At 43.3% G+C, this 19,614-nt stretch overlaps 2 protein-coding genes across 2 annotated transcripts in view; one reads left to right on the forward strand and one right to left on the reverse strand.

The window, feature by feature from the left end:
- The window catches only part of PAXIP1 (PAX interacting (with transcription-activation domain) protein 1), a 47,664-nt gene extending 35,213 nt beyond the window's left edge, over positions 1–12,451 (reverse strand). The window contains exon 1 of the mRNA XM_009886785.1: positions 12,374–12,451. Within this exon, the coding sequence (XP_009885087.1) occupies positions 12,374–12,451 (78 nt within the window). The remainder of the gene's footprint in view (positions 1–12,373) is intronic.
- A 658-nt stretch (positions 12,452–13,109) lies between these two features.
- Positions 13,110–19,614, forward strand: part of HTR5A (5-hydroxytryptamine (serotonin) receptor 5A, G protein-coupled) — a 9,143-nt gene continuing 2,638 nt past the window's right edge. The window contains exon 1 of the mRNA XM_009886786.1: positions 13,110–13,121. Coding sequence (XP_009885088.1) covers positions 13,110–13,121 — 12 coding nt within the window. The remainder of the gene's footprint in view (positions 13,122–19,614) is intronic.

The following is a 19,614-nucleotide window of genomic DNA, read 5'->3' on the forward strand; positions in this document are numbered from 1 at the left end:
GGGGGGGGCCGGACGGCCCCTCCGGGGGCGGGTTTCGGTGTCCCGTCCCCGTTCCCCCCACCCCACCGCCCAGTCGCGGTCCCTGAGCTGGGCCTCGCAGGGCTCTGAGGGCCCGAGCGGGGCTGGAGCCGCGGCCGCAGGCGCCAGCCGGGAGTCAAGGCCTGTGGCACCCCCGGTTCCCTCCCTGTGCCAGGCTCTCCTCTCTGCTCTTCGGGGGAAACCGAGCAAGTTAACCACTGCAAGCGGTGACACGGACAGTATACCACATACGCCATCAGTTACGACGTTTAGCGCTTTCCGGTTTCAGACGGTTTTCTCAGCTCATCAAGAACCTTCCGAAAGTCAGCCCTCTCCCAAAATACCCAGCTGGGAGTCTCTGCAAATCCAAGAGGCGTAAGATGTACTCCAGCACCCAACTCATTAATGAACACAGTGACTACTACCCAAATCAGGCGTTTTCCCTCAAAAGCCTACTCAAAGCTTCCTCCTGTGTTGATAGTAAACCATCCAAGGCGAGAGGGGGACGTAGCTTGCCTCGCTTTAGATAACTGATCAGAAAACTGAAATCATCACTTTAAATTACCTTTATAGTCAACAGAGAGAAACGAGCACTTTCAGAGCCTGATTCTGGTGTATTTTAAACATCCGTGTACTGTCAGATAATTCTTTCCCCCGCACTATGCTTTACAAAGGAATTTTGGACCCCTCCTAATAATTTTACGTGGACAATATTTCCCTCCCGTACATAAGAGTGATCTTACGAGATGCATTAAAAGGCTTATTGAAATAAAAACCAAGGACACTTACAGTTAGTCTCCTATCTACCAGGCCTTCATACTTTCCCAGGAAAAAAAAAAACACGTTTGTTTAACCTGACACTCTTGAAACAGACCTGGTAGAAACTATTAATCTGTTTACAAGAAATGTATTACTTATCCAGTATTTTGGGGACAGTTAAAGGGAAATTTGTAGTATCCAAGTTCCTAATTTCCTTTTCCTCCTTTTTCAAGGAAGGCACTTCATCTGCCTTTCTTCTGGCCTCCTGGACATCTACCATGTCCACATGACATCTACCCCTTTCTATTCCAGCTATGTAAGAAAATCTCAACCTATCGCCTGTTCTTTTCCTATGCCAGAAAGAGATCTTACTCTTTGGTTGCAGGTTTTATTATATTGCCTTCCCAATTACAATTTACTTTTTTAGTGAAAACCAAAGTAACAAGTCCTTAAACTTTTATATGATACACTTCTTTCATTGTACAGGGCAAAAAGTAGAAATAACCATCTGCTTTTAAAGCTGTTTATCCCTTTCATCCAATAATTCATATTCTTATATCTTCTCTAATAACTTTATTTAGGGTCATTTTCTTCTGCCCCAACTATTTCCTGGACTACCTTTGAAAAACACTTCTCTGAGCCTTGCCTTCCTTCATAGTCACTGTCCAGGCCCCGAAGTCCAGCCCTTGCTTTCTTTGTTCCATCATTTTCACTCTTTTCAACTCCATTTTTGATCCATTTTGACTTCTTCTCACTAAATTAGAACTATTTTGACCAAAATCTTCATCCACCTGCAGCGAAATATTTTTCTTGTTCTTCTTGATCTATCAGATATCGTTAACACTATTGCTTCCTGAGGCTTTTCCTTTTGGATTTCAGTGCCTCTGTAATCATCTGCATCTTCCAGCACTGGTAATTCTCACCTCTTTTCTTTCATAAGTACCGCTGTTTCTGTTCCACAATTTTTTCTGAGTTTTTTTTTTTTTTCTTCATGATGTCATTTATTACTTGGCTTCATCTTATTTCTCAGTGTGATTGCTAAATTGCCCCTTCTCACAAGAGTACTTTCCTAATATCTAATTTCATATGCTATTGCATATTCCCACTCCACAGAAAGAAACCCAAAAAGTGATTTGTCCTCTTGATTTCCCTTCTCAGCGTATTTTCTTTGTTACACTAATGAGTTCCCCTGGCCGCCTTATCCTTTGGATTTACCGTAGCCACATTAAGTTTAGTTCTTCATTCAGCTCCAAGATTACAACTATTTCAAATCAGGCGCTATGCTAATACTGACAAAGAAGCATAATGCAAACAACCAGCACACTTTGAACGTGATTTTTAATAATAATGCCCCTTCCCAAACCTTCAGCTGAAATTGGGCTATTGCAGCATCAGGTTGGGCCACTTTGGATCTTCTGTTTGTTCAGCTAGTCAAATCAGAAGAATATGAAATAAATTCAGTATTTTAAATCCCAACAATTTGAAAATTCTCTACAATATATCATATATTAGCAATGCAAGGTCAGATTACTGTGTTAAATCACTGAAATTCATTGCAAAAGCAATTTTCCACAAAAAGATACCCATTAATAAGGTGTCAACCTTAGCCAGAATTGTTCTTTTTTGACTAATTATGACAAAAATCCAAGAATTAGGTTTAATTCCATCCACAGTATGGAAGTGTAATGCGATGTCAAAAAAAAAAAAGAGAGATTAAAAATTGAGTAAAATAGCTTTACCAGAAAAAAAAAATTGTTTTATAAATTCAGTCCTGGAAAGCAAAGATAAAGTTGTCAGAGCCCTGACCTGGGATGTGGGACAAGGACATGTGGGTCTGTCCTTCTCTTTCTGAATGGAGTAAAAGCAACTTCACTGAGGCACGAGGTATGTATGGCTGCTGGGTGCCTACATCCTCTGTATGTTCTCTAACCATGGGGCTTTTGGTAGAAATGGGAAGAATGAGACCATCACATCCTCCTTCCACCAAATGAATGAGCCCTGAAAGCAGCCCCTGGACAGAGCCCCGTAGCTGTGCTTGGGAAAAGAAGAAGGACTTGGAAAATCTTGCCAGAGCTCAAAAAGATGTCAAGTCAGCAACCAGCCGTGCAGCACAACCAAAGCAAAGGCAGTTCTGTATGTGTCATGAACCGACGCACAGCAACAGGTCTACAGAAGACTTGCCTGGTAGAAGTTTAGACACCTAACAGTTTTAGTGGCCCCCGAGAAGTAGTTTTGTAAATCTTGATATTGGACTTCGGGTTACATAGAGTGTCTATTAGCAGTGACACTAATCTTCCTACACAAAAGTATCTTTTTTTCATCCACACTTTTGTTAGCTTCAGGATGACCACTGCCAGAAGAAAAGACTACTCACATAAATCACAAATTCTTCCCCTTAATTGTCTTCTAAATAAGCAGTAGAATTAAGTTAATGAACCTATTTTTTACTTCTTTATGTATTTCGTGAGTCACCTGTCAACAAGTTATTTAAATTCTAGTAATTAGACTATTTCTAACAAAAATTAATAGCTCCAATTTCTACATCCCGTGTGTGTTCTACTTTATGAACCATAAGAACAGAACACTAGATTGAAAAAGTATGTTATTGAGCATGAAAAATATCCCCCGTATTTTCCAGAAATAAATTCTGGGTTCTGCTCACAGATCAGCACACAGAACCGAGTCAAACCAGTGGGCCACTGCTTAGTCACAGCAAGGTGTAGAACAAAGTGCTTACCTATACTTAGCCTCTGTATGGATTTGGTAGTTTATGAGACAGAGCTCATCTACATGATCTCAGAGCAGCAACGGCAGGAGGGGGAGCCCAAAGAACACCCTGCCAGCCTTCTCCCAGGCCCATCCCAGAGGCCATCAAAGGCCCATCTGCACAAGCCAGAGGAGCACAGGGGCACACTGGCAGGTGGGAACCCAAACCAAGGTACCACCACCTTGTCTGGACCCCTTGCAGGGCTGTCCCAGTAAAGCCGCCAGCCCCAGATTGATCTGGACCAAGCGGTGAATAGGTGAAGTGCCCAGGGGCAAAGCGGCGAGTGGGTCTCTAAGGGCCAGCTCTGGGTGCGAGAGCGCCTGTGTATCTCCAGGGCCAAGAGCATAGCGGGGTCACCTAGGGGACCTGAGAAGTCATTCAGATTCAGAAGGTGCAGATTCATTTCATCCTCTTCCAGAAGGGTCTGCAGATGTTCCCTGTCACATCGCTGGACGTGTGCACATCACATAACATGGGATGCTCAGTCATGTGGTGGAGTGCTCATGCGTCCAGCCCAGCCACTGTTGGATTCATGTAGCTCTGATCACCACATAGAGGGATGAGACTAGTTCAAAGGAACTTGACTTATGCAGAGGTGCTGAACACATGGCAGAACCTTAATCTACCCAGGAAACATCCAAGACTGGACTCTTACTTAAGTACAGTCTCTGCTCTGATGCAGCCACAACAGTAATTGCACGGGAGCAACCACTCGCAGAGATCCATTATGCCTTAATATGAGTTCATTTCTGGGCTTAGTTACTCTAGTGAAGAGACTGAACAGAGATGGTGCACATTGCATAGTCCACAATGATCAGAACAGCACATTATCTGTACTATAAACACACTGAGCACAGTATCTAATATGTTTTGACTATGAGAGTTCTGTATATAGAAGTTTATGACCATGTCTCCAGAAAAGCTGTAAAGCGATGTTCACTTTGCGATGGGCGTTGCTTGTGCATAGTGAAAGCCCACTGAGTTGACAAGATTTGTGCAGACAATTAGTCTTTGCTTACATAAATGCCTAATTTGTGTGCACAAATGATTATATGAAAAATTCATATGCACCTACAATATCATATTTAGGCATAATTGCTTGTGAAAAAAAAAAAAAACAGCTTGATTTTTTTCCTTGCAGTTAATTAAAATCAGAGCTTAGATTAAATTGTATATTTGTTTTACTCCAATGAGCAGAAGGTTTTCCAAGCTCTTTGTTAATAATACATACTTGTTTGGTAGCAGCTGGCTCTCTAGATGTTACTTTTCAGATAAAATATCTATCTTCACAAAATACCCAGTTTTTTACAGAAAGCTGATGTTAGTTTCAATGTGTCTGGAAAGTTGTTGAGAAGTCACAGAAGGCATTCTTCCTGCATCACCACCCTACCAATTTCTTAACCTAAGAATCTGGTTTTATAATCTGAACCAAAAAGTGCAAAACGGGTACATAGAGGGCTCTGCTTTGGCTTGAACTGTCTTTGCATTTTTCCTGTTTCCTTTTCCTTTTCCTTCATTGCCTTTGCAATGGCAAATACGATTTACAATTAAAAATTTTCTTTCTATCTGTACTGCAACACTGAATCCTAAAAGGCTCTCTTGGAACTGATCGTTTCATATTCTATTATCTTCCAGTTCCAGAGCTGCACTGAGAATGCCTTTGCCATTTGCTTGACAGTTTTCTTTTTTAATGTAATAGTTACAAAATGTTTTGCAAGTGCCAAGTAACGAGGTGTACCTTTACTATAACCGTGCATAAATGGGCAGGGGAGGAGAATGCTCTCATTAGCACATCTAACAAAAGGGCATTTTTATCAGAAGTGAGAGGCAGTATTAAAGGAGGAGATATACTTCTTTCTGTTACCTGCTAAGGAATGCATCTGGCATATTAGCCCACAGGGAAAGGTGAATGAGACGCTGTGTGTCACATTGTGAGGATAAAAAACCAGCCTGAAGCTGCAGCTGGGTATGCCTTTATCAAAATATAGCTAGAGGGATGGTACACGGTGTAATTGCACAAGTTACACTTGTCTAAAGCCACTCCTGCTCCAAGATGTTCTCCAACAAGTGTAACAGAGCATCACAGTGTTACTGGGCTTGCTTGAAGTAGGTCTACTTGGGGGGGCTGCATCGTAGTTTTTAGCTAATAAGGGAATTAATTATGCAGACTGGAGCAGGGCTCTTCAAAACTGCGGACCCTCCGCATAAACAGCTGAAAGGAGCTGCCAGCATGGATGGGGGAGAGCAGGAGGAACCCCTCGTTAATCCCCCTCCTTTACAACTTCCAATGATAACATCTACACAACCTTCCCAACACCTTGTTCTTGTCTTGTAAAAATTCCTTATGGTTAGACAGTCTTCCCTAATATCTGATCTAAATCTTCTGTTCTCTAAATGAGGCTGATTCTTTCTTTCTATCTTTCCTTCAGACTACCAATAAGCCTCTCTATAGAAATTGTCTAGATATGTACATACTTTTTTATATATATATGCATATAAAAATATATAACATTACGCTATAATACTTTCTTAATGAGTTCTGGGCCTGATTGTAATACACCAAGAAAGAAGAATGCAAGTCCTCCCAGTGCTCTGGATAAGAAAAAATAATTTGCCCAAATAAAATGTGATACTATAATTTATAGGCTCCATTCTTTGCATCTCAGGAGAAGTCTTTGCTTCTGCCCCTACTACGGTACCTACCAATTTCTGTATATTTTCTGAGATTGAGAAAAAATGTTTGTGAAATGTGGCAGGTAATTATCCCTATAGCCCTTCTTTGTAGCTTGTCAAGATTTCCTTCATTTACAGGCTTTCCGTTTGGGTAAATTAGTATCAGCCAAAAAATGGAGAATGGATTTTTCCTTTAAGCCTGGGCTTTCATTCATTCATTGAAAAAAAGTTAATGAAACCTGGAGTTACTAAAATCAGTTTTTCAAGAAAGGAACAAACTTGACATTATTTGTGCCAAATCTTTACTATGCAAGTCAAAGGATGCTAACACTTGTATTAATTTTTACATTATTAATGCGTAAATGCAGAGAAAGGCAACTAAAGTTGGTGGAATTCCAGAGCACATTACAGAGCAGTGTGAAGAGTGAGTCTGGGTACTTCTCTGAGATGATCTCCGCTATTCATTTACACCTTTGTGTTTATGAGTAGAGTAAAAATCCTCAATTCATGCTGATAAAACCTTTCCATCACATCACTTTCTTTCTGTATGTTTTCCAGAAAGTCAAATATTTGTTTTTCTCCTCTGGAAAGAGGAATGAACAGAAGACACTTGCCTGAGGATGCGGCATCACACCACAGCTGGGCTATTCTGCTGGCTCGCTGATGCTGCCAAGAGGGGCAGGTTTCCTCCCTCCCTCCCTTCCATGGCAGACTGGTGGGTTGGTTGGTTGGTTGGTTGGTTGGGTTTAGAATTATTTCTGTTGCCGCTCTTGAACAGGTTGTGACTCTGATCTGACCAACATGGAGCCAAACTCAGTGAAAGCAAACCATCTGCCTTAATTCCTTGAGCCAGCTCAGCCTGGATTGATGTAAGGCCTGAAGCAGCATGAAGGAGAGGTCCATGCTGCTGAGATGCGAGGAGTTGTCTTCTGCTAACTTAGATCCTCCAACCTGCGTTCTCACTTAAGTTGACTTGAACCACTCTAAAACCTCCTCTGGTTCTGGTTGCTTATTTTTTCAGTACCACACTCACACAGAAGTTTCAGTGCCTCAGGGGTGACCCACACTGGTCTTCCCGAGAAGAGGCTATTAAAAATGGTTGGTTTTTCCACAGGTCATTTTCCTGAGCAGTTGGACCTCTCGGGCAGTGACTCAGGGTTTGCGGAGTGGGAGACAGAGGGCAGTAGCCACATGATCCCGTCTGGCCGTCTGTGCCGACAAGGAAATTCGTACGTAGCCACGGGGTCTTGGTGCTAAAACCAATGAAAAATATTTCTGCCAGGAAACTTTCCCCGGATGACGTAAATTCATAGCAACTCCATCATCTTCGGAGCAGTTCCTCCAACTTCCAGAGTATAAGGCCAGAAGGTCACTTAGATTAACCTTTCACATGGAGCACTGGGAGCAGAATTGATCGCTCCGTTGTTTTTTTTCTCTAAAAGCAGCCCCAGTCTGGGAGCACATTTCTGCTTTACGACCTTCCCAAACGCTGAAGCTTAGAGCAGCATTTCCAGGGTAGCCGAGAGACCTGTGCCTGCGTGCCCTTACACACAGACACGGAGGTGTACACACTTCTCTGCCTGTGGTACGGCACAAACAGAGAAGCTGATTGCATTTGTCACACGTGTGTGGTTGCAGCTTTGCGGGGCTGCCGGTACTTACCCGTGGATGTCACTGTACTACGCAGACAAGTAGTTATTGCTGCCGGGTTGGACTACCACTTTCTTTTTCCGCGGAAGCAACCCGATTTCTATTTCTCACATATTTTCAAATGAAACGAAGATCTTACATTGACATTCTTGAAAAATATGTTCCAACAACATCCTGGTAACAGCCTTGCAGCTAGGAGAACCCAGTAGATCTTCTGGTCAGCCTTTCTTATAATTTGCCCCTAAATTTCATCCAAAATACTCTTGCTCTGAGCTGAGTATCTTGAGTGACTGGTTAGTCAAAGTGGAACTTCCTGAAGATATTGACTCTTGATCTGAAGACATCAGGAGATGAAGAATCCACTTCTGCTCTTAGTTGATCAATAATTTTAACACGACCTCAGAGCCAGCTTAATTAATTAGAGATTGATATCTAGAACCCTCTGCCTCTTTAGTATGCCAAGCAGAAAACATTATGAAGTAACACATTTGTTACCTAAGTCCCTAATTGTCTGCCATTCTTCAATGCAAAAAAAAAAAAAAAAGAATTATTGATTTGATATCTAAGGTAAGTCAGTTTTAATGATCTCATCTACTCAGTACTAACCAGGAATTGGGATTCAAGGGAACAAGTCTCACTGCCAAGACTTCCCTCATTAGAGCTAAGTGCAGGATGAATACCAGCATACTGCTTACGCTCTCTGGCCAGTCCTGGCTGTAACCCCCTTTTTTTTAGCTTCCAGGAGGCTTCCAGGGAAATGAAGGCTCTGTAAGTCCCTAAATGTTCTGCCTACTTGACAGATTTGCCAAAGCCCCCTCAGTATGAGCAAATATTTCTCCAAACCAAGAAAGCCAACGATTGATGTATGTCTCAAGGTCCAATTCCTCCGTGAACTGGCTGAGGCCAAATAAAGTTTAAGATCACAGTGTGGCTCCGTCAGTGTCTAATAAGGTCTTTCACCCCTACCATATCCCTGGTGCCTCTACATCCCAGTCAGATATGGTTGAAACTGCCCCAGAACTGGGGAAAAGAGGCAACTGCCATACCACACGCAAGAAAACGAGATCACAGTGAACCTCTCCAAGACACCAGGCTATCAAGAAGCTGTTTCTTTTGATTTTGGCATACTACAGCCTGAACTTGTTAGCTCTCCTGTGTGCTTAAAGGACCATCCTCCCCTTTAAAGACCATCCTCCTCCTTCGTCATGGCGGCTTTTGCCATATTGGTGGTCATTTTTAATCTATGACAGCGCAGTAGCCACTCGCAGATATAGGTTTAACCTTCAAAGAAGCCACTGAAAACTTCTCTGGGTTTATTTAGAGCTTGGTGAGTTCCCTGTATAAATTAGAGCAGCCTCAGGGTCCCAGGACTTGCCAAGTCTGAATTCTCGGTGTTGCAAATGGAAGAAATCGTGGCACGAGGCAGCAAGCACCAAAGCTGTAATGATCTTCCTTCGGGGTGCCAATTACATTTGCTGTTTGCCTTATGGCACACGTAGGTGATTACAGTGTGAAGGCCAGGATACATTTGTTTAATGTATCCTTGAACTCTATTACATTTTCCACTCGTCTTGCTAGAGCCTTATCTTCAATTACACTCCTTTCCATATGCCCCGAGCTGTTATTTGTTACAAGACCAACCTGACCCTCTTGTATCCAAAATGTCAGTGAATTAAATCAAATTTTTATACTTTTCAACTTGAACAGTTATCTCACGATGCACATAACAAACAGATAATGAGATCTGCATTTTATTAGACACAGTAGCGCTTAGTGATGTTTAACTATTAGGCAGAACCATTTCGCTGCTCGCAGTTACAATTACATTCTTTTCCTCTGTGGCTGGATAGCCGTCAATTGATTTAAGTCATTCTAAATGTGTAGTATAGCATTTTCCATAGCGTTGCTTGCACTCAGACAACTGGATACATTTTTATTCTTTTTTCCTAAAAGGATAGGGACATTTCCATAGTTACATTTCTCTACAGTCTAAGCTTTTTGCCTCCTGTATTTTGTGACAATTTTCCCAAGCTTTGTCTCTGAGTCAGGGATGCTCCAAAATCACATTCTTAGCTTTAAGCATATCCTCAAACCCTGCTCATTTTGATAGGAATAAAGCACATACTTGAAATTAATCGCAGTCGTGAATGAGGATGTGTTCCTGTAATAAATCCATGTAAAAAATGCCCCCCTGGGCACGTTCCAATGGCTGATGTACACACCAGCTAGTTGTAGTGCTCTACACATTTTGTGCTTTATATGTACACGCTTGTAATTTGTGATTCACACACTGCTCATAACGATTAAATGATAAAAGCACCAAACAGATCTAATCAATGCAAATATTTAGGTCCATCACAGGATCCACGAAGGTGCACCCTCCCCAGAAGAGCCCAGCTACCACGTGGCTCTCCTACAGGCTGGGAGTCGACTCACACATTCATACATAATCCAGTTAGTAAATATCAAAAGGTTACATACCCTCCCTGGTTTTGTGTGCATATTCCTGTTCTGGCTCAGGGTGAGGGAAGGGAGAGAGGCATGCAGGGAGGTAAATCTAACTCGCTTTACATTAAGCCGACCAGAACAGAAGCATATATGTCATCATTTACTGCATCTCAATTTGCGGCGGGTAATTTCTCGTAATAGGCGAACTTGATTGCTTACTGAACACACTTTGGAGACTATTTGGTCTTGCTTTTGTACGGCAAAAGCTCACCCACATCTCTGTTGACTCTGAAAGGGTAAAGGATATCAAAGCTATTGTAGGAATATTATTATTATTCAGATAAAGAAAGGAAAGGTTGTTTCAGATACGGACGTCTTTTTGAGATTTACTAAGCAGTCCAGAGGATTTAGCACCTATGTTCTAGACATTTCAGTTTTATAAAAAAATCTTATTACATTTTAAAATCATAACACTCCCTGAAATGAATAGAAGAGAGGCACCCAGAGCCATAGATTGCTTAAGAAAATCTATTTCCTCACCTATTTCACTGATGCTCACAGAAAGCAGCTGCTGTAAATCCTTATAATAAATGCCAGGCGTATTGATGGCTAACTCTGTTTACACAACCCAAGCCCTTGCACTGAACCTCACCTGCGTAAAGTAGTCCAGCTGGGTGTTTATCAGTAATTGTTTGCAAGATGCACGCTAACGAACTCCTTGTGGTTCTCCACGACCCACAGTGCTCTTCTGTAACACTTGTCATTAATCTGAAGCTGTAATGCGGTGTTTAATGAGGCATGCCTCTCACTGGGCAGGAAGGATTATCTGGGGCAAGGACATCGGGATTTATGGTTCCTTACAGTCACGGCTGTCATAAAAACAGAAAAGCTGTACGAAAACCTCCTTGAAACAGAGAAGATGCACTGTGGCAGAGACTGTTTATCTTGGTGCCTCTTCCTCACAATGTATCACGCTCTGGACTCCATTTACAGACCCCCATCAAGGTGCAGCCGTGATGCAGGAGGGACGATAGCAGGAGAAGGATGGAGCACTGGCAGCCAGACTGGCTGGAGCGCGACCAAACCAGGAGGGGTGGAGAGTACGTGTGTGTGGGGGCAGCTCTGCAAGAGTGACAATAGTGCTAGGTGTCAGAGCTAAGGGACAGGAGATGTTGTATGTGTGAATGTTGGATGAAAGGCTTTAAAATATCAAAATGTTAAGTGGTTTTTTCTCACTTTTCTATTCAATTATTGGTCGTGGTTACAAAATGGCATTTATAACCCAACTGCCAAGTCAGTTGCTAGTGGTGATGGTTTAAAAGCTGACCATGTTAACTGTTCTAGCGCTCAATAAAGCAAGGAAGATAGGAGAGGCATTAGCATACAGTGAAGACGGGAAAGTGTGTGGAGGAGGAAGGACACTGACAGTCTGCCCAGAAAGCTCTGAAGATGTATCAGGTCAGATGAGGAGTCCTTTTAAAAACATTGCAAGATTTCTTTGTTTCCAAAATGAGATTTAGCTTTTCAAGCAGTACATGAGCCATCTTCTGTGCAGATGGATAATATCTTCTTTAATGAAGACACTCCATGAACTATGCCCATATGAGGCTCTGAAAGAATTCAGTGGTATCAAAACAGAAGATTCTGACTAAATTTATGCTGAAATTCTGACAGGGAAGTCACTTTTTGGTTCTTTTAGCAGCTGCATTCACTGTGATACAGTCCAAACCTGAAAGTAGAAAGTAACCACAGAAGAGGGTCTGTGGTGCTTACAGGTAGAAAAAGGACATATGGAAAATGCACTTCCAGAAGCCATCAGCTTAACAAAGCCAATCAGGTCCCCTGCCTTTCAGGTGACATACTAAAATCTCTGCAGGGACAAGAATTACAAGACGGATTGCATCTACCTGGAGGCACCTCAATAAAGGTGGAGCTCCGAAAAGGAAGGAGAAACTCACTGGTGGCAGATGCCAGCAGATCCCCCCAAGCCTGGTGGCTTCCCTGTGGGACAGGGCATGGATGGGCACACAGCTGTATCCCAGGGTAACTCAGAGGTACTGGACTCAGCTGCTCTTGCTGGATCGGTTTTTCCACCGCCAGCTCTTGCAGGAGCATATTGCCGCTGTCACACGTCATGTCCCCAGTGCGGGAGCTGAACGTGAACCGCGAGTGAGCTGCTGCAGCTCACAAAACACTGGGCCACCACTTCTGAGTTACAGTCGATCAACTTTGACTCTCAGACCAGCAGACAGAAAAAAAAAAAATTGTCTATTTTATAATAAAATGCATTGGTAGACAATTAAGAAAGGTCTGGCAACATTTTTGCTGTCAAAGTAGTGAATACTGGTTGTCAAAAGTAACGATGTTACCAATAAAAATCTTTGTGAAAAATAGAGGCACATTTATACAACCTCTTTCATCCCATGGGTTCAGAGAATTTTATAGCTGTAGCAAGAAGATGCTGCTTGATCAGGTGCCTGCTGCGGCAGAAGGAACCAAAATGAAATATTTGTCACATGATACTGCCAAATTCTATGAGAGAAATGATTGTTTAGGTCCTTTAAAAATGGCTGTCTCTGTTCAAATAGCTGGAAAAGTTTGCTGTCTTGCCTTTGATCAAGAGGCAAGCTTTTTGTCAGCCTCCAGGAGACATCTGCAGACACTTTCCTTGCACAGGCATGTGAGCAGACTCGTTTTAGCTGCAGAAAGAAAATGTGTGGTTTTGTCCTACCAGTTGACTTTTTCTAACTTGTAAATAATTCCTCTTATTTGTATGAGCCTCTCACTCATCTAAATGGCAACGCAGGTATGAAATATAAGTAAGTAAAATTCCACATCTTTCCCATTTCCTCTAATGACCTGCCACGTTGCACAGCTTGAAAATACTGGGAATTTACCTTACTTAATTTAATAGCATTTTTGCTGATGTGGGTGACCTGGACAGGCAGGAGCAGGGAAACATACAGCTACGCCGAATAATCAGGGGGAGGAAAATATTCCACAGCTAGAAGGCAACAGTGTGTGAATATGAATCTGAGACTCCTCAGCGATACCCAAGCTGAGAAAGACGCGCAACTATGGCAATGCTTCCTCTGGCAGGTAGAGATGTGGCTGTGGCTGTTCAGAAATCTCTAGGGAAGAAGGCAGCAACCTTTATAAAGAAATTAGACTATTGGGGTGGAAGAAGAGAAAAGAATCTCCCACTGAAGACCTCATTTGATGATGGGCATCAGTGGTTTAATTTCTGTACATCCTGCCAATTTGTTACAATTAGAAAACCAATCTTGAATGCTAAAGTTAATGGTGGTTTAGGGATACGGTACTCCATCCAAGGCAAATGTGGGCATGGGAACACACTGCCCAGGAGCCAAAGGGAGCAGAACAGGGGTGGAAGGAGGTATGAGAAAAAAAGTTGAAGAACTGCTGTCCTGGAAAACTGTTTAGAGCGATTTCTCTCCTTATTATGGTAAATGGATCTTAAAATGTTTTGCCTCTGGAGTTCTGAAAGAACATTTCCAGACTACAGATGGATTTATGTAAATAAACGTTCAGAAACCACCTGTAAGGAAGCAGCAAGGTAACCTGGAAAACAACACGCAACAGAAAAAGCCGTGTTCAGCCTAACGCTATCGCAGCCTTCCCTATAGCTTCACACCTATGCAAATTATCTGCCAAAACGCATAAAGCTCAAGATAAACAAATCTCTTCCACAACTTGGCATACGGAAAAAGGGTCTGAACTGAAATGATAATTGAGTTTTAGAGACCCATCCATTTGCTGTCATCATGCCATCTGTCTGCCTGGCAGAGTCCTGATAGTTTGCATTGGCAGCTTTGATTGCCAAAGCTCATGTATTAAGTTGGAGGTACCTAGTCTTCCCACACACAGTTTCTTATTATTTTTCTATAGGCCTGCTATTCTAGATGATTGACAGAACTGCAGGATACCGTCTACTCCCAGAAGCGTAATATATTTTGACATTTTTAAACTTTTTTTTTTTATCAGAAACACAGATAATTTTCTATTGCAGTTTGTAAGCAACCTGCAGAGACCAAGTCCATCAGAGCCCAGAGAAAGGTTTACATCTCAGGGACTGACAACAGGTAAAGAAAATCACAGGTGCTGGTGTATTTATGTGTTAAGTATTTGCTATCACCAGAGTAATAAATGGGAACTGTGGATGGCTTATGAGGGCAGTACTCCCTGAGGCTGGCTCCAAGTTATTGCGTTACTGTCATAACCACTCACTGCAATATGACACCTAGCATCACTCTGCCGACTCCCCTGAAATTACACAGCTGATTAATGTTGTCCCTTAAGGTATGAAAGAAGTGATAAAATCATTTACATTTCATTTATTTACGCAGAGTGCAACTTTAACTGCGGCAGTGAATGATGCGGGAGGTGCCCTAAGACTTTATCAAGTTATGTTCCATCTGCTCCTTTGACCATGACCATGTGTTTGTGCTATGCAAAACCAAAGGGTTTAATTCCAGCAGGAGTTAATTCACATTGGGCAGAAGACAGATAAACACTCCTGGCAGTTCATTTACTGAGACATACACAGTCGTGCGAGGTACCAGAGTCCATCCTCCCTTTAGGCTGGCTGTGTAATAGATTGTGGCCAAATTCAAGAGACACAAGGAGGGAGATGCTTACCAGGGACTTTACATAAGGGAGGACTGTGCTTTTGGCAAGACGGATACACAAAGTGGCTGCTCTGTTGAACAGCTTTTGCTCTTGTTCTGTTTTGTTCCTATTGCAGGATTGAACAATACTTTAGTTATGTCACTGAAGTCATAAAATTGGTGACAATTCCTAAAGGAAAGTTTGCATGCCCTAAAGCGAATGAGGTCTGCCATTAGAGGTGGGATGAGGAATAGCTTTCCAGCCATACAAATAAAAAGACAACAGGATTTCAACTCATTCCTGAGCCAAGACAGAGAGACTTTTCAAAGTTCCTCATAAGCATCTGGAGCAAGAGAACCCAGTTTGGCAAACAGGTCAGTCACTGGGGCACCCTGGGGACATGGGGCACTCAGGTCCTCCTTGTTCCTGCTCCGACGTGCTCCCGCTGAGTGTCCTACTAACACGTGGCAGGGTTAATCTCTGCTTCTCAGTCAGTAGGAATTGCTCCACTTTGCAGTAAGTAATTACACGTTACCAGGAGAGAGAGGCTGACTCCATCTTCCACTTGGCTGGGATGTTAGAAAACCTCAGGTAAGTCCATGCTCCAGTAAATAGGTGATTATTAAACACCTTCAACATAAGAAATCTGAGAAATAGCTACCCAGAATAGGCAGCCACTTGGCAGTTAAATTGCTTACGTGGGACGTGATTCAAGCCCGTAGCCTGAGCTGGGACACTTTGAACCTTGATTGCCTGTGCCCCAAATAAATGCTCTAACTCATGGACTGTTGGAGAGGGAGGGTATCACTCAGTCTTCCTCCCAGTTAGAGCTACTACCCTGGACCTGAGACCGCTTTTATGGACTGAATTAGACAATGATGCAGTGCATGTAGGGCACGTAGTGATAGGACGAGGGGGAAAGGCTTCTAACTGGAAGAATGTAGATTTAGGTTAGATATTAGCAAGAAATTTTTCACTGTGAGGGTGAAGTTGTGGAAGTTCCAGCCCTGGAGGTGTTCAAGGCCAGGCTGGATGGGGCTTTGCGCAACCTGGCCTAGTGGGAGGTGTCCCTGCCCATGGCAGGGGGGGTGGAACTCGATGATCTTCAAGGTCCCTTCCAACCCAAACCATTCTATGATTCTGTGATTCTGTGAAAGTTTCATAAAAGCTGGTGCATGTCCATGAAGAGCTCTGGGTCAGCATTCCTCCCCTCCACTCCCAAAACGACATTCCTAACACCACAGGACACTCGAGCCAGAGGTGGGACATCATGAGAGTCTATCACAGCGCAGATTGACTAGAGTGAGACTCAGAGAGTGATGGGCTCAGAGGGTGTGAGGACAACCTCACAATCTGTGCATTTCAACTGTGTTCGTATTTGAATGTTTTGTTTTTACAGGAGAGGAGCGGGCTGTCTGCAAGTGTGTTCAAAAAGCATGTCTGGATGTAAAAGGTGTGAGCTGGAGTTGGTGAATCTTAAACTAAATTTAAGCGATGATTACCTGAGTTTTAGAAATTGCCTTGAGAGGATGCACACTGACTGAGCAGCCTGGCTGGCAACTGAGCAGAGCCTTCCGTGTTGGTGTATATATACAGCGAGTATATGTGTTCCTCCAATCCTTGTTTAACCCAGCAGCTCCACCTACCCTGTAGACTGAAATTCTCGTGTATTCATTAAGTATGCTCAGCAAAAACACCTCCTGAGCCATTTCCTCTCCCTTTTCTGCCAGACAGAGGCGCAGAGGTTCAAAAGATCTGCGTGCAGATTCACACTATGAGTCCATTCCCCCTGTCCGCAAGAGCAGATGCTCCTTGGTGAACACAGGCAGTGGCACTGATTGCGTTGGGAATTCGCTCCCAGCCTCCAACTATAACCTACATATTTTGAATTGGAAGGTACCTCTAGTAAATGGCATTTAGTAGCAAGCAGCATTTAATGGTCTCTGCTGGGGGGAGCGTTGCTAAATCTAGGGAAGTCTTGTCGCTTTTAATTCCTCTGGCCCCATCCATGCAGATGTGAGATACTCCTGACTTTGTAGTGTGGATCCTTTTCTCAGAGAGTTTCATGGATGTGATTATTCTACAAACATTACCCACTTGCTACAGATCCCAGCCTTCCACTCACTTTATAAATACCAACAGTTCTGGGGAAATCAATGGCCTTACTAATCTGTGTAAAGTAAACAGCATTAAAAAAATGCTGTTTGTCCTTAAAAATAACAACAGTCACCTCCAGAATCTGGTGCATTGAGCCAACGTGCTTAAAGATTGCAGAATCAGAATCCTGGAATGATCTAGGTTGGGAAGGACCTCTGGAGATCACCTAGTCCCACTCCCATGAAAGAAGGGCCAACTTCAGAGTTAGATCAGGTCACTCACAGTACTCTCCAGCTGAATTTTGAACATCACCAGGAATGGAGATTTCACAGCCTCTCTGGACCCATGTCAGTGTTGGACCACTCTCCAGGTGTATATTTCTTTCCTAATTTCTAACCGGAATACCTGATGTTGTGCATTCATTGCATCTCACCCTATGGCTGTGCACCTCCAAGAAGAGTTTGCACCGCCCTCTCTGCACCCTCCCCTGAGGCAGCTGGAGACAACAGTAAATTTTTCCCTTTAACCTTCTCTTTTTAAGATTGATAAACCCCGTTCTCCCTCTCTTTATACATCATATGCCAGCCCGCTCATCATCTTGATGACCTTCCACTGGACTTCCCCCAGTATGTCAGTGTACCGAGGAACACCAAACTGGACATAAAATTCCAAGGTTTGTTGCACAGAGGGGGAATAGTAACATCCCTCAACCTGGTGGCCACACTCTTGCCAATACGGGCCAGAATGCTACTGACCTTCTTTGCCCCAGTGGCACATTGCAGACTGCAACTTCTTGTCCAAGAGGCCACCCAGGTCCTCTCCTGCAAGATGCAGTCTCCCCAGCCAGTCCCCAGCCTGAACTGTTGTGTAGGGTTCTTCCACCCCAGGTGCAGAACTTTGTACTTCCATAGATGTTATAAATATATGTATTTGTCTACATTTTCTATTTCCAATTAGTACTCAACCGAGCCATTCAACTCCAGAATCTGCTAATATATACTTTTAAAAGTCCAGTAAGAAAATGAAAATATTCATAATTTTTTCATTAGGACATAATCTAGTTTTGCTTCTTCAGATTTAATACATTTTATTTCCATTTCCCTTTAAATGTAATTCTTGTCTATTTGTTCCTGAAGCAAAAAATAATAGTATCTTTTCAGGAGCACATATTCCATATTTTGTGGTTGATTCTGTTAATTCTGGGCTTCAGAGGCTTCTCTGGGAAGGGCCCACGCAACAAAAAGCTCTCAGTCCTAGCAGTTGCTAAGTGTTTTGATCAATTAAATGACAGTCAAGGATGTCTGGCACCTTGCAAACCAGGAATTTTAAAGCGGGAGGCTTTATGAAAGCCTGAAAACCCCATTTGTCCTTTGAGTTTTAAGTAAAAAAAACCACCCGTTCCAAAATTGTCAGTATTCATGTGTATAAGAGATAAAATAATCATCTCTCCCCCAAAAAGATGGCAGTATGTTTCCAAAATTAAGTTACAGTCTCTTAGGCTACGTGTGTTCTGGTAACTACAATAGGCCCAGGGCTGTTCTCTGGCTCTGAGGATGAATATTGCAGCACAACATGAGTCCATATAGGGAAATTCCTGTCCCACCAGAACAAGGTCCTGGACCTGTTTGGGGTATGCTGCCTTGTGTTTCACTTGGCAGCATGGAGAAACAAGCAGCAGCACTAGAAAACATCTTGTTTCTTTTGCCTTTGTTATTGTTTCTTTGCCATTTTTCATCAAAAAGTCCAGAGAGGTTCAGAAGAGACAGCAGAAAGCACCAGTTTGGTTTTATCATCCGTGTACCGTGAGCACAGTATGCATCAGGTACTCCCCTGAACACCTCTTTCGTTCATGCTTTCTCCCCCAACTCTCTGAAAGTGCAGTTCACTGGCAAGTGTCACTGTCACCGATTCTTAACACCGATGCCCTTCCTTTCTTCTTCCCCCCCAGAGATGCAGACTGCGAGCCGCGTGTTAGTGCCTGCCGGCTTCTCCCATCACGTGTCATCTCTGACCCAAAAGCTCTTTGGACCCATTATCCCGGGACCGTCTGGAGAAGCAGGATGCCAGCGCCGGCACAGCCCTGCCTGAACGTCGTCCCGGGCTTGCAGGCTGGAGCTGGCTGGCATCCCTGCATGGAGCCGGCGCGTGGGGAAAACCTGCTCCGGGGGTTTAAATTCAGCTTTCCGTTATGAGGCCCAGAATCCCACTTCTCATCACGAGCAGTGTGATAAAAACCAGGTGAGATGCTCAAACAGTTTATTAACGGTTAATGTTATTAATTTAACGCTTAATAGCAACAGCCAATAGATAGATTATTTCCAATAAAAGGCCCGCCAATTCCTAACAAGTTAGGAAATGCCAGAGCAGAAGTTCTCAAAGAAATAATCCCCTGCCACATCTCCCCCCACCCCGTCCCTGCACAGAATAACCAGGATTCCGGTCGGGTTTGCCGGACTCGAGCTCCAGCGGCTCTGGGGAGCTATCAACCCCCCCGCGCCACCCGGCTCAGGCATTTTTTTAGAAGCGCCCCGGTACCGTTCCCCAGGGATGCTAACTTTCTGCGCCTGACAACG

The sequence above is a fragment of the Charadrius vociferus genome, unplaced genomic scaffold, assembly GCF_000708025.1.
Source record: "Charadrius vociferus isolate BGI_N301 unplaced genomic scaffold, ASM70802v2 scaffold255, whole genome shotgun sequence".
NCBI classification, from domain to species: Eukaryota; Metazoa; Chordata; class Aves; order Charadriiformes; family Charadriidae; genus Charadrius; species Charadrius vociferus.